General features: G+C 40.1%; 1 protein-coding gene across 1 annotated transcript in view; it reads left to right on the top strand.

Moving 5' to 3' along the window:
- Window positions 1–16,060, top strand: part of LOC111838288 (syntaxin-1B) — a 79,932-nt gene that overhangs the window by 12,786 nt on the left and 51,086 nt on the right. The window contains exon 2 of the mRNA XM_072704843.1: window positions 15,524–15,598. Within this exon, the coding sequence (XP_072560944.1) occupies window positions 15,524–15,598 (75 nt within the window). The remainder of the gene's footprint in view (window positions 1–15,523; window positions 15,599–16,060) is intronic.

Genomic DNA, 16,060 nt, shown 5'->3' with positions numbered 1-16,060 from the left:
TCAAATTGATTGGTTCGACTTTTAAGAAATTCGAGTTCCGAGTTCGAGAACTGAGGTACCACTGTATATACTTTCAGTGGCTGTCAGGCTTCTATTTATAGAACCATTTGCCAAATAGGTTTAAGATTTTAGATCAATCATACTGTCAGAATCAAGTAGTCTTTCAATCTGCCTGTTGAGCACATCCACATGTACATGTGGTATACACCAATAATCGCTAGGTTGTGTGATTATTATAATTTTTTTTAACATTCCTACTTATAATACAGTGCCCTCTCTTATCTATTGTCATCTGTTCATTGAGGATTTTTGCCTTGAAATTCACCTTGTACTTGCTTACAATTAGAATTTTTGTTGGAAATGAATAATCTACATCACAAGTTTAAGTTAAACTATTAAACAAATATTAGCATATGGGTCATTGTTATGAACTGAAATGTTGACATTGTTATGTCAACTGAAGTGTTTTTTGTGTAGAGCAACTGACATTACTTTAACTTTTTAGGTATTAAGCATTATGTAATTTGTTTTTCTGATTTTTTCCAAAAATACTCAAAATTCAGTGACACAAAAATACTTAAATGTCAGGTAGCAACAGGAGAAGGATGACCCAAATACAGGCTGTTGGTGAGGAAACCCCTCACAGGGGTGTTTTATTGCTGGAAACTGGCAGGGTAGTACACACGGACAGAGAACAATAACTGAACATGGAGCACAGGACTAAGAAACACTCATATACATGACTAGCAAAGGAGTAAAGACAAGGCAGCTGTGGCTGGTTAACAAGAGGGCAGGAACAAGAGGTAAGACTAACAAGCTTTAGGTGCAGCTGATTAACAGCCACACCCACGGGACACGCAGGGAGCAGACAAGCTGGGCTGGGCTGGACTGGGCATGACAGTCCCCCCCCCAAAAAAGGCACACACTCTGGGAGCGCCAAGCAAGCTGGGGAGGCGACCCAAGGGATCAGATGAGAAGACAGGCATATGGGGCCAGAACACAGGGCAGGACCAGGAACGCTGGAGAGGGTTGGACTCCAGCCATGCAGACTCTCAAGACTGAAGACCTGAAGAGACAAAACAGAACCATGAACAGGACTGGGCAGACTATACCAAAGGGATGACGGACATCACAGGGGACACCCAACATGCGACATCACAGGGCAAGACGGGACATTACTTGAACCAGAGGACAGACAGAAGCAGGACAAGGTACTGCAGGAACAACAGGTTGGACAGACAAAAAGACAGAGACAAGACAGACAGGAACCACAGGGACACGGGCACAAGTGCGGACCATAGAGGAAACAAGTCAGGGCAAAACAGAATAAGGTGCAGACCAGGATGAGCCAGGGTAGAGGAGCAGACACTGAGGAGAATGAGCAAGGCCAGACCGCAGCTTCTGAAGTGCACCAGAGTGTGGGTCGTCTGTACGAAGACCAGGATCCCCTGAGGTGTTGAGGGGCTAGTGGGATCTGGTGGCATCGAGGGAACTGTAGAGCTGGAGGGTGTTGAGGGGCCCATTGGACCAGGACAGGAATCGGGACAGACACAGGTTGGTGTCTTTAAGTCAGCAGAAAGCAGACTGGGGTCAGGGTGGGAACCAGGTCTGGAAGGCATTTTCCAGGCCTGGGGAACACTGCCAGGATAGTCTGGGACAAGGGGCCTACAAGGAACTGGACGTGACCCGGGTGGCATGGACAATGGGTCCCCATCTCCCTTTTTGGTAGACAGACTCACTGTTCTCTGTCCATGTGTGCTACCCTGCTGGTTTCCAGCAATAAAACACTCCTGCGAGGGGTTTCCTTACTTTTTGGACCCCCCTTAACATTGACGGCCCCTCTTGAGCCTGGCATCGATGCATCATGGGGTCTTGTCGGGGGCCCGCAAAGTGGAACTCAGGGCAATGCCCAGAGTGTCCCACTCAAGCTCCTCCTCTGAGCATGATTCTTCTGAGATAGGAGTGACTGACACGGCAGTCGCTGAGTGGTTGGCTGCTGGCGTGTCTGGAACAGGGCTTGTAGTGGCTAGCAGAAGAAGCCGATGATGCAGTCCCAGACATCCTGTGGAGGCCTCTGGGAAGGAGCCTAGTCATTTCATAGTGGACTACAGTGAGTGACAAGGCAGGAGTCGACAGGGTGGCAACGGCCATGAGCGAGGAGTTAGGAGCTGCCGAGGTGGTGGCCTTTGGTGAGTGGGTAGGCGAGCAGGCGGGAGTTGATGTGGAGGCAACGGCCGCAGGCAAGCAGGAGCATAGCTAGGGCATTGGCAGGCAAGAAGAGCAAAGCGGAGATATCGGGCAGTCAGCTGAGCTTGTTGGGTACTTCTGGAGGTGGGTGGAGCTTGACAGGTGCTTCTGGAGGCAGGTGGAGCTCAATGGGCTCTTCTGGGAACAAGCAGAGCAAAGCATTTGTGAGATGCTGTCGAGTAGGTGGGCAAGCAGGCGGGAGCTGTCAGGGCGATGACGGCCTTGGGTGAGCAGGCAGAAGCTGGTGCGGGGGGTGGCCACCAACTAGCAGATAGGAGCTGCCCGGGTGACAGCTGCAGGCAAGTAGATGGGCAGGCAAAAGCCTTCTGGGCGATAGCCGCAGGCACGTGAGCAGAGACAAGCAAGTTGATCGGGCACAGCAGGGACTTTGGGCCGTGAGCAAGGCAAAAGCCAGGCCATGGTTTCATCTGGGCCTGGTGCTAGGGGAGCCGCAGCTTTGTCTGGGTTCAACGTGAGTGGAACTGTGGCTTTGGTTGGGCCGGATGCTAGCAGTGCTGTGGTGGCCTCATCAGGGCTAGATTCTTCTGGAGTGACAGCAGCGGCGAAGGTCTCACCTGCACCAATGTTCGAGCATGGGAGTGAATCAGTCTTTAAGGGGCTGAATGCAAGCAGGACAGGCAAAGCAAACTCTTCAGGGCCAAGCACCAACGAAGTGGCGAAGAGCTCATCTGGACTGGGTGCTAGCGAAGCATCAGAGAGCTTACCCTGGCTGGGTGCTAAAGGGGAGGCAACAGCCTCTGTTGAGTAGGGCATTTGTGAGGTGACAAGAAGCTCTTCTGGATCAGGAGCCAGGGGTGAGGAAAGAGTTCCGGCATCACCTGGATTGGATGCAGAAAGCTCGTCTCCTTCCTCGTTTTGAGTTTGTGATTGGCCCGTCCTCCAGGTGTGACTCTCCAGCAGGTGGCATAGAGGGAAGAGGTTGGAGCACCGAGGGAGATGGACTGGATTGCACACTAACCTATTTTCAGATTTTCAGACACTAAGCACCTCTCATGCTGTTGGCGACTCATTGCAGCTCCAGGGAGGACAATAGCAGGGAAATGGCTGACAATCCCTGGCCGATCTGTCTGAGCAGGTCCCTTACTTCTGGACAGGTCTGGAAGAGGTGGTTGTCAGCCGGCTTCCAGTATAACTCCTGGAGGGTAAAGAGCTTGGTTGCGAAGACAGGCGAGGTACAAGCAGTCTAAGCTGGTGAGGATGCCGTGAGCTCGGCGGCATCACAGTACTCTGAGGAGGCGGGCAGAACTGACTCTGGGAGCCTGGAGTCAGTAAACGTAAGGTTGGGGACATCCTCATCGGAGCCAGTCATCTGTCTTCTGAGCCAGTCCTCTTCAGAGATCAGCTGGTCTCCATACCAAATGAATGATCCCCAGGGCTCCTCCTGGATACTGCGTCAAGAAGAGGAGCGTCATCGGGACACAGGCTAGGCAAACACAGGGTTCAGTCATTCTGTCATGTAGCAACAGGAGAAGGACAACACAAATGCAGGCTGTCTGTAAGGAAACCCCTCGCAGGAGTGTTTTATTGCTGGAAACCAGCAGGGTAGCACACATGGACAGAGAACAGTGACTGAACAGGGAGCACAAGACTAAAAGACACTCATATACATGACTAACAAAGGAGTAAACACAAGGCAGAGGTAAGACAAACAAGCTTCAGGTGCAGCTGATTGGCAGCCACACCCAAGGAAAACACAAGGAGCAGACAAGCAGGGCGGGGCTGGGCATGACATTAAATTGCTTTTAATTTGTTCAACTTTATTGCATGTAACCCACAATAAACAATCAATTTCTATAAGATATATATTTCTGCTCAGTTTTTCAGTTTTGTAATTTGTTCTCATATCATCCCTGGAATTGATTAATTACTTTTGTTTATTACATAAATAAATGGTAACATAACAAAACTACCACAGAGGCACAACTGAGAGTCTTGACATTGAATTTGTACAATTTAAGTGTCTCCAAGAGAAAATTTAGAGAAAATTAATATGTTATAATGAGTGTGTGATAATGACCAATGTACCTCCCTTTGTGTTAATTCTACATACGAGGTTCAAAGTATCAGGAATTCAAAGCAGACTCAGGGCACGGACACACCGATCACCATTGCCCAGTGCCCTGTTAGCCAGTGTCCAGTCATTAGAAAGCAAGTTTGACAATATCCAAGCAAGGATAAAGTACTAGCATGACATCAGGGACTGTAACATCTTTTGTGTCACTGATACATGACTCACCTCATCAGCACCAGACTATGCAATTCATCCTGCTGATTTCCATTCTCTTCATTGCATGGACAGAAAGAATCCAGCAAAAAAATGGGGGCGGTGATTGTCTCATGGTGAATAACAAGTAGTGCAATAGGAATATTGCAGTCTTATCAAGGTCCAGGATGCCTAACCTAGAACTCCTGATGAGTCAATTCCATCTACCCTGCAAGTTCATGTCAACTATTGGCACCACCATGTACCTTCCAGCTCAAGTGTACACAGTCTGAACAGTACAAGACACTCAACAACAAGCACCTGGATGAAAACAGGACGCAACTTTAATCATAGCCGAGGAATTCAATAGGACTAATCTAAGAAAGGTAATACCTAACTAATGTCAACACATTACATGTACCACTAAAGGAGAAAGGACACTGGGCCATTGTTACTCTTTATTTAAAGATGGGTACCAAGTTCAGCTGATTCATCTGCTCGGCAAGTCAAACCACAATGCAAAATTCCTCATGCCAGAAACAAGAAGCTCCAGTAACCAAAGAAACTGCTTGTTGGACAGCCGAGAGGCCACTCTCCAGGATGTGCTGAGTGATGTCGTTTGGGGCATTTTTTGGCGCAGCTCAAATGATGACAATGGCATGTTTATGGAAGCTATGCTTGGTTTCATCAGCAAAGGAATAGATGACATTATACCTAAAGTTACCTTAAAAACATACCCAAACCAGAAACTGTGGATTGACAAAACCATCCAGGATGCCATAAACACATGCACTGATGCCAATAATGCAGGACTTGTCTGGAAATATGGACAATTACAAAGCCTCCTCCTATAGACGGCATGTGGCTCAGTGGGCTAAGCCTCTGGGTAATGATAGGACACTTGCTGGTTCAAACCTGGCCTCAGTAGGATAGTCATGTTTGTGGGCCCTGCTATGGGTGGCTGCCCTTCACTGCCAAGCTTACATACCTATCTGTGTGTCATGGAGAGCAAGATGGGGTAGGCGAAAACAGAATTTCCCTACACTGATCAATAAAAGTATCAACTTGCAGGACCCCATGCATCACTTTTGTCCAGGTAAAAATAAAATGATCATTTCACTTTAAGAATTGCAGTCGATTCACTGGTCTCTGATTGAATATTCAAATCATTGACTTTCAAGGGGCAGCCCATACATACAGACATGGGCAAATTTGTTGGTACCCTTCCACAAAAAATAGAAAAACACAACTATCTCTGAAATAACTTGAAACTGACAAAAGTTTAATGGCATCCTTATTGTTTATTCCACATTTAACACAAATCAGACTTTGCTTTTGATTATTGATGTTGAATATTTTCTATAATTAAACAAATGAAAATGGCACCACCTTTTGCAGCAATCATTGCCAACAAGTGATCTCTGTACTTCACAATGCGATGTTTGCATTTGCCAACAGGTAGTTTGGCCCACTCTTCCTGAGCAAACTGCTCAAGCTGTCTCAGGTTTGAAGGGTAGCGTCTCCACACTGCAAATTTCAGATCTTTCCACAGATGTTCAACAGGATTAAGATCTGGGCTCCTGGAGGGCCATTTAAGAATTGTTCAATGATTTTTTTGCCAGCCATTCTTAAGTTTTAGGTTATTATCCTGTTGGAGGACTCAAGACCTGCAACTGAGGCTGAGCTTTCTGACACTGGGCAGTATGTTTCGCTCCAGGATGCCTTGGTAGTCTTGAGACTTCATTGTGCCCTGCACAGATCCAAGGTTCCCTGTGCCAGATGCAGTAAAGCAGCCCCAAAACAAAACCTAGCCCCCTCCCCCCATGTTTCACAGTAGGTATGGTGTTCTTTTCTTTTAAAGCTTAATTTTTCCTTCTGTAAACATAGAGCTGATGTGACTGGCCAAAAGGCTCCAGTTTTGTCTCATCAGTCCAACGGACATTCTCCCAGAATCTGGTGGTGAATTCCACTCTGGCTTTTTTATGTTTTTCTGTCAATAATGGAGCCCTCCTGGTTCTTCTTCCTTGGAGCCCATTATTGTTCAAAATGCGATGGATGGTGCGATCAGAATGTGACATACCTTGACCCTGGAGCTCAGCTTGAATGGTTTTGGACTATCCTTCTGATCAACCAGGGGTTGCATTTCCTCTTGCATCCATATCCTGGGAGGCTGGCTATAATCCCATGAACCTTATACTTTTTAATAATATTGGCAACTGTGGTCACAGGAACATGAAGCTGCTTAGAGATGGTCTTATAGCCTTTACCTTTAACATGGTCTTCTTTCTGACAGCTCTCCTTTGCTTTCTCTGGTCCATGTTCAGTGTGGTGCACACAATGATACCAAACAACACAGTAGCATGTTCTTTCCCTTTAAGTAGGCTGAATGGCTGATGAAAAGCTTGAAGGCGCCTGTGATACTAATTAAGGTTAAACACTTAGTTTGAAACATGACTATATGTAAAGATAAATAGTCTCTTTAGGGGTACCAACAAATCTGTTCATACTATTTTAGCACATCTTTGTAAAATAAATCATTTTTAATTTTATTGGTTTACTCTATCACATACTAAATGCATGCATTAGACAATTGCTTTTAATTGAATCACTTTTCGGAAGAAATGAAGCATAGTTTAAATGAGCTGTAAGGGTACCAACAAATTTGTCCATGTCTGTATGCATATATAAAACAACCTACTTTTGGTTGTTGATGGAATGAAGCTACTATTTGTAAAAAAAAAAAAAAAAGAGCAGCTTCATTCACTGATGGTACAGTACTTTTATTGCAATATGGTCAATATTATAGCCAATAATGGTCTTGGATATCCCTGATCTGTCAGCCAGTTCCTGCTGTTATGCACCTGTCACCAAAATCCAAGTTTTGTTAGTATTCAATGATGAAGAAGAACAGCATGATTTCATAATGTAGGTCGTTCAAGAGGCGGGGTCAATTCATCCACAATTCCATCAGAATCACTCTTGGAAGTGTAAAATGGCTGATAAGCCACAAACCATTATTGGAAAAATAATCATTGTGATCTCTAAATATTGGCTTCCTTTGTATTTGGCTGCACACAATATCCTCTAACAAAGGTAAATATGCCATGATGATGCTGCCTTTGACATACTTTCATACGGGCCTTTTTTATATATGTGGGTGCCATATGTTGGTGCCTACTTACTTTGACTTTTCAGTACACACCGCTCTAACTTAGATTCTACACAATAAATATATTGGTATATATGAAGTCATTCATTTAAAACAGTAGAACAAATGCTGAGTTGTCAGATATAATAAAAATGTTTCTGTATTTACTAACATGCATTTCACAAAGCTGAGATGCATATTTCTATGCTATAGATGTCTCTTTTTTCCGCCAAAATGTTTGTATGACAGTTCTGGACCATTTGTAAATGTGCAAACTTTCATATAAATGTGTGTACGAATGTTTCTCATCTTTTTCATTCATATGAACCCTTAATAAATGAACCTTCAGGTTCCATGGCTGGATGAATCAAACGAGAAATCCAATAAGTGAAGCTGTGACTACAAGAGCTCTAAACTTGAGCATGGTGAACCCAGGTTTCTTATGTACGCTTCCAGGATTTTAGCCTAATAATAACAATAGCAACATCAACAATAATATAATAGTCCAATAGAATGTGGAATTGCATTTGTATTTGCACGATTTTCAGTCGGAAAGAAAAGCACTACGCAAACTACAATCCAATATATATAGTCTTGGCGAGAAACGCTACTTGCATGCACAAACAGCTATCCCAGGGCGTTTTTTTCCACCACACCAGGTACCGAACTTTTGGTACATCGAGAAAGTACCAAAGGTACGGTACGTCAAGGTGTTGGTACCAATGCCTAATGACCTCAAAGCGCAAGGTGGGGTATTTTGTACTGAAATGAAAAATAACTGTAGCATATTATAGGGCTGGATGATGTGCAATATTAATACCAACATTGCCTGTTATGCACATTCAATTCTTACATCGCTAGTCAGCTATATTAAAATAAAGATTTTTCTTTCATTCAGTTCTGTACGGACATTATAGCGCAGGGGGTTAAAGTCTCATTAAAATATTTTTAATATATATTACTCTGTCATAGGAAAAAATATAGCAAGCTTTTCAATTTGAATTATTATTCCTTTTATAAATTCTTTTGTTTAAAGTTTACTTGTGCAAAAGCATTGCATACGTTCTCCTAGACAATCATAATCATTTTCATCCTTGCTGTTTAAATTAGTTGAAGACGGGTTTATAAGAAATTTATGAACCCCTTTTTTGTTTAAATACCCCAATATTTAATACAACAAAATCACATTGCTATATTCATAACAAAATCACATCGCTAAGACAATACACTATATAGGCTACGAGCTGTATTAGTATATTCAACAAAATATGTTTTAATTTCTTGTCATGCCAACCCGATCTTTTTGTCGTATATGTTCTTATGACCAAATCACATTTTTTTTACTGAAGGCTCATACCTTACAATCTTATTTTATCATTATTTTTGGAGTTTGCAACTGCTTTCAAGGCGGCATTTGTATTGTGTTTCAGCGGCTTTCCGTTTGCATAACAAATTGACAAAGAAAGGTGTTTCAAGTCCGTTCCAAAGTACCAAAGAAATACCCCAGCTGGTGTGGCACCCTAGGTACTGGATCTTTTGGTACTGGTACTCGACCAGAAGTCAATGGAAAACCGAAAGTACCAAATGTACCGTACCAAAAGTATGGAACTTGGTGTGTTGGAAAAGTGCCTCAAGTGAACAAAAGTGATGTCTGATTTGTGAACGAATCTTTCTTTTGAAGAGATTCTTTTCAGTGAATCGGTTGAACCAGTTTTCAAGTCTAAAAGAACTGAACTTTTTGTACATCCATGCTTTGCACAGGTTAATGTCTGAGATTCTGAAAGTCTAAATATATTTGACAAATTATTATATAAAAACACATAGCACCTTTTTAAATTCACTTTGGTATAAGCTTTCTGAGCAAGTCACCAATGCATTGGATTAGCTGATTGATTAGTTGCATAGATGTTTTTTTGCAGTGGCAGCAAAGATTTTTGCATGACAGGATGCCACAGAGAAACATCACCAGCAGAAACTAGCTTGGCATTCAAAATATAGATGCTTGTAGTTAAGATAATTCCAATAAATATTGATAAATAGTTTTGTAGCCAATGCTTATTCTGTATTCTGCATTTCAGTTGGTCAACATCTATTTTCTTCTATTTTTGTAGCAGATAGAACCCATATTCTTTGTGTGCAGGGAAAGTGGTTATGCATAATTTGATAATAATAGTCAGTTATTTGTTGTGTGATTATAATTGTAATCACTGCAAAAGGAAAGATTTTTCTTCAAATGAAAAGTTTCTCTAGATTGGCAGAAGATCTGAATCAGATCCCCTTGCCCCATTTGCTAACCAAACTTTCTGCAAGAAACATTACAGAAGTCATATCTAGTTCAGATAGCATTAAATCTCATCATCATAACAATGGTAGTTAACACCACGCTTGCTAATAATATTCCCTGGCATCATATATGGGGAAATAGTCTTTTCCCTGTGCCGCAACTTTTATTTAATTCCTCATTTTTTATTTTGCTGAAACAGCAGACTGTGTATGGTGTGTGTAGTAGGAAACAGGATCTGTTTCTCTTGCTACAGATTGCTGTTCATAAACAGACATTTTAAATGAAATGTTGTTATGCAAATGTATTAGTAACCCTACTTAAACACAATAATTAGTATGAGTACATTTATTGCAGTATTTAATAGGGCCATGAATCAATAAAAAAAATAATGATACAGCTTTCTGCGATTAATCATGATTAATTCACCTAATATTAAAATGTATAATTATACATTGAATCATTTAATTAATGTAGAAATAACACAAAGTGGAGTGAACTCATTACTGTAACATATAAATTGTACTCAGATTGTACAACTTTATTGTCTAAATTGTCAATATTGCCTCTGGGGTAATTACTTAATTTCTATCATATTTAGTTCAATTAAAATTTATTTGTATAGCACATTTTCACAACATTATATTGTCTCAAAGTGCTTTACATTATCCCTGCCTAAAGCCCCCAGTGAGCAAGCCAGAGGTGACAGTGGCAAGGAAAAACTCCCTAGAAGGAATAAACCTTGGGAGGAACCAGACTCAAAGGGGGAGTCAGTTCTCCAGTAGCCGGCAGATGGCAAAATCCTAAGTTACACTATCCAGTCTCAGTGCGGAGGGCAAGTGATGACACACCGGTATATTACCAATTATTTCTGTAATAAAAATATGTCATCAAATCCAACAGTGTTACTGAGATGAGAAAAAATGACAAAACAAAAAATTGAGCAACAACATACAAATTGATTGTTATTGTGGGATACATGCAATAAAATTGAATCATTGAAACACTTTATGTAGTTCTGTGTTACTGATTATTAGTTATCTATTTGTAGCAAATAGTTTAATAAAATCTTCGAGTCACAGCAACAAATAACACTTTTAGTGCATCTAAAAGGAAACAGGAACAAACTTAAAATTGTAAGGTATGAACCTTCAATAAAATAAAACAAATATTGCAATTTATGATATTTTAGGGTGGTACAGTAGTTAGAACTGTTGCCTCACTCCTCTGGAACCAGGGTTTGAATCCCCACCATGGCTCCATGTCTGTGGAATTTGCATGTTCTCCCTGTGTCATGATTTCCCCTGGGTACTCCAGGTTCCCCCCAAAAAACTTGCTGAGGGTAACTGGAGTTAATAGATTGCCCATAGGTATGCCTGTGTGAGTGTGCCCAGAGATGGGATGGTGCCCCATTGTTGGTTGTTCCTTGCCTTGTGTCCATATAGGCTCCAGATCTGCCAAAACCCTGAGTAGGACAAGTGGCTACAGAAAATGGATGGATGGTATTTTTATCCTATGTTTGCGTCTGTCTGGCAATTTTTTTAAATGAAACAAATCAGAGAAGATTAGCATCTCTGTGGTTATAAAAACGTTTTTCACTTTTAACACAACGCGATAAATTCCCCAGAGCTAGTATTCTTGCTCCCTCACATACAAAACAGTACTTTGGAAATTAGCTACATGCTTAGTTAGCATGGCTATTTTAACTTTTTCTTAAGCTGCAGTCAGCTAGCATTAGCATTTTTGTCTACAAACGGTGGTTGTAGCAAGTTGAATAATTGTGCCATGAAAAGTGGTTTTTTTTTCTTCTTAGTTAATGTAATCTAACACATTGAAATACCTGTAAAAACAGCCTTCACAGATTGTTCATATAATGTATTTTTCCTCACCTGAAAATTAATATTAATTAAGCCTTTCAAAGGCAGCAAATAAGGAAGTGGTGTATTTTGATCAATGAATAGATCCAGTATTGAAAATACTGCAGCATATTTGACAGTTACAACCTCCTCATTTCTGTTGAGAACTGACAAACTTGAGTAAGTTATGATTGACCAGATAACTAATGAAGGATTCCTGTGAACCTCTTTCCTAGTTTTTGTAACTATAAATGTAGTCCACTGAAAATATGGAAATTATCCTAGTGCAAGATTGATAGGACTGGAAATCTATCTAGGGTGTTCCCCCACCTTGTCACCCATGTCTCCTAGAACAGGCTCCAAGCTAACACTGTAACCCTGCAAAAGTGGCTGGAAGATGGAGAGAATTTTGGGACAACTGCATATGTTCATCCATCCATTTTCTATACCTGTTGTACTTATGCAGTGTTGCAGGGACAATTAAATATATTCATGAATTTAAATTAAATGAATTTTCATATATCCTGGTAATTAAATTATGGTCATTCTAAATACCAATGAAGTTTGGCACGTTTTTATTTTTTCTCTAGGTATTGCTTAATTTAGTGTTACAGTACATTAGGTACACACATTGTTATACTGTTATTGAAACTTAAGCAAAACTGAAATTTTAAGGAAAATTAAATACTTGTATCACAGATCGAAACAAGATTTCAAATTAGTTTATGCCAATTAACATTACAAAATAAGTAGGAGTGCATCGATACAGAAGCTAGTATTGGTGTGTCTGACACAGTACTCATATTCTCCTACTTGTCCAGGTGACAATGTGCTGATTTCAATAACCCTTACCACGAATTGACATATCAGCAATATTAATAAGCAAAATAAATGGGACTGCAAAATGTGTGGGAGTACTTCAATATTATATTCATTATTATCTTCAATATTACCAGTATTAGCAGTATCAAGTTTTTACTGCTTCTATGTTTTCTCTTGCTGGTACTAAGATTTGTGATTCCATTATTTTGCATATTTTGCATTAATGTCATATTCTGCTTATCATCTTCCTAAATAAAGAGAATTTTTTGATTCTCTGAATTTCTTAAGTTTCTGCCTCAGTGATGTTCCCATTATCAGAATACTTAGCTTCCACACTGATGGCTATGGGAATTCCCTGAAGGTGAAATTTTGTAGCTTGATTGGAATCTGATGGAAAATGTTACATTTTCTACCCAAAACACAAAATAATAAATAGAATCTAATAAATATAATCTATAAATATGAAAATTCACTGCAGCATGTATGGAGGAAATCAAGTGATACTGTACATTCCATGCTTTTCAGTGACTTTCATTATACAGCAGCTTATTCTTTAATCATTAAATCACCATAAATCAGTTTCTCAATCCAGTATCACTATAGATCTCTTTTGTTTTCATTGAAAAGTGTAAGTACTTAATTTTAAAGGATAAAATTCTCCAAAATTCTGAGGCAGTAGATTTTCTTGCCAGCCACTCCAGTTTGCCTCTTCCAAGTGTCACCAAAGTGTCCTCTACAGTACAACTATGCTGGCCACATCTCCTTTAGACCCCATTCCCAACTCAGTAATTTCAATTCACAAATTGATAATGATCAACAAAATCTTATGAGACTGGAGAAATCCCATATCTGTTCAGAACAGCTGCTTTTCAATCTTCTATTCATTGCCAAGATACTGTACTTGAAAATATTTTGTCTCACATGAACTTCTATAGTGTCATTGACCCTCATCTCCCTCAGTCCTTGTCCTTCTTGAGCTCCAAGCAGCCTTTAGCACAGTAAATAAAACTACCGCATTGTAAATGATAAGGCACTATAATAGTTTACAAAATATAGCTCTGAAGTGGTTTTTCTCCATTCTATCGAAGAACTTTGGTCAGAAATATTTGCTGTCACATGTAATGTCATCCATGGTGCAGTGTGGAGACCCACTCTTTTTCTTACAGTAAATACATGCTTCTTCTAGGCCAGATAATCTGTCATTGGGATATTCATTTGCTATGAAAATGGCACATTACAGTACACCACCAAATTAATGACTTCACTGTCATGGAGAACCTAAGCTATTGTTTGAAGAAATCTGGAGTTAGATCTACCAGCGTAACTTCCTTATCCTGAACAGTGACAAAACTGAAGCAATATTAATGACCCCAAACCAAATACTTTCTCCCATTCTGCTTTCCCAGCACTTTCACAGAGTTTTAAAAGCTTCTGCAGTTTGTTATTAATATCTGCAGATATCAGCAATCACTACCTTCAATGACAATACTTGAGCTAAGTATTAGGTTCTGTCATAATCTATATGATCAGTTTCATTGTTAGTGTGATGAATTTGGGAAATGGCTAACTGCATTGCTATCCAGTATAAAATATGTCTAATGTAAAAATCTCACGAATTAGGAAACAATGAAATCAGTTTTTTCCCCAAATTCCATTTTTTTTTCAAAATTCTGTTTTTTCATGGTTCTTAATCTGTTCCATAATTTTTTAAACCATTTTTTATACACATGGCCATTACACCTACAGGAACTTTTATGACATCCCATTCTAAATCCATAGCTTCAATATGGAGTAGGATCTCCCTTTCCAGCTGTAACAGCTACCACTCTGGCAAGGCTTTCCACAAGATTTTGAGGTGTATCAATGGGAATTTTCACCCATTCATTCAGAAGAACATTTGTGAGGTCAGACACAGATGGTGGACGTGAAGGCCTGGCTCACATTTTACATTCTAGTTCATCTCAATGGTGTTCGATGGGGTTGAGGTCAGCGCTCTTTGTGGGCCAGTCAAGTTCTTCCACACCAAACTAGCATCCAACAACTCATCCAACAATGTCTTTATGGACAGTGATGCTAGAATAGAAAAGAACACTATCCAAACTATTCCCACAAAGTTAGAAGCATAGAATTGTTCAAAATATCCTGGTATGCTGACGCATTAATAATTCCCTTCACTGGGACTAAGGGTTTCTGTTGTTCCTAAACGCTTCCACTTTGCAATAATACCACTTACAGTTGACCATTGATATATCTAATAGGGACGAAATTTCATGAACTGTCTTATTGCCAAAGTAGCATTCTATGACAGTACCACGCTTGAGAATAACCCATTCTTTCACAGTGTTTGTAAACCTGACTGCATGGCTAGGTGCTTGATTTTATACACTTGTGCCAATGCGTCTGAATGAAACACCCAAATTCAATGATGAAGAGGCGTGTCCCCATACTGTTGCTCATATAGTGTAGTTGTTCAAATGGCAAATGAATCATTTCATCATTCAAGGATTATTCGTTTATTCACTTAAATTACTTGCCATAGAACACAAATCAGATAAAACCACATTCATGGATAACACGTTTAAAAACTTTTGTAAGTATTGATAGATTACAAACTCTTATGTAATTAGGTATTGTGTTATTGTTGAAGTGCTGGTACAATGTACAACATTTTCTTACCTGATCACATGTGTTTTTCTTTTTTCTTCATTCTGATTTGCATGTTGGAATTGTGTGTGTATTGTAATAGCATTGAGAAGTTCAAGAAATTATACCTCCTCCATAAACTACTAAACTGTAATTATGGATGAAGGAAGTATTCAGTAGAATGGTTGACTTTTCTTTCTAGCATATTATTTCTTTTTTGTTATGATGATCCAGCTTTTTACCTATTTCTTTCTGTAGGAATATAGGTTGAATTACACTTGCTTTCTGTATTCCTATTTTAGGCTAAGGACAGTGATGATGATGAGGAAGTTGTCCACGTTGACCGGGACCATTTTATGGATGAATTTTTTGAACAGGTGAGTGAAACATTAATAGTACTATATCCACAAACAGGGGTAGTCCTGTTACCTCAAACTTCCAGAGCTTCCTTGATGCTACAGTACCCAAGCCTATCTACTGTAAGTGCTTGTTGAAATCAAACAATTCGTATCAACTGTTAATTTAATAAAGCTAGCTGTTTTAAAAGTGAAGTAATGCTAAGTGCCTGTAGCAGATAATCTCATTCATAGTTAGTCTAGCCTATTGTTTTCTCAATACTTATTTAAGCTGCTGCACAAGAACTTTCTGCTGCTCCCTGTACTACCTTCCTCTGATGACTTTACCATCTATTAGTGTATGAAGTTGCAAGATTCAGTTTTTTTGCTGTTAGAACGATGATTTACATAATAATGCATGTAAGCCTGTATGTGGAGTGTACACTACAGCTGTAGGCTAGTATATAAAATACAATGATATACCAATTTTCATGTTCACCTTTT

The sequence above is a fragment of the Paramormyrops kingsleyae genome, chromosome 22 (genome assembly GCF_048594095.1).
Source record: "Paramormyrops kingsleyae isolate MSU_618 chromosome 22, PKINGS_0.4, whole genome shotgun sequence".
Lineage (NCBI taxonomy): Eukaryota > Metazoa > Chordata > Actinopteri > Osteoglossiformes > Mormyridae > Paramormyrops > Paramormyrops kingsleyae.
Note: the sequence above shows the minus strand (reverse complement) of the source record. Positions and strands in the feature narration are given on the sequence as shown.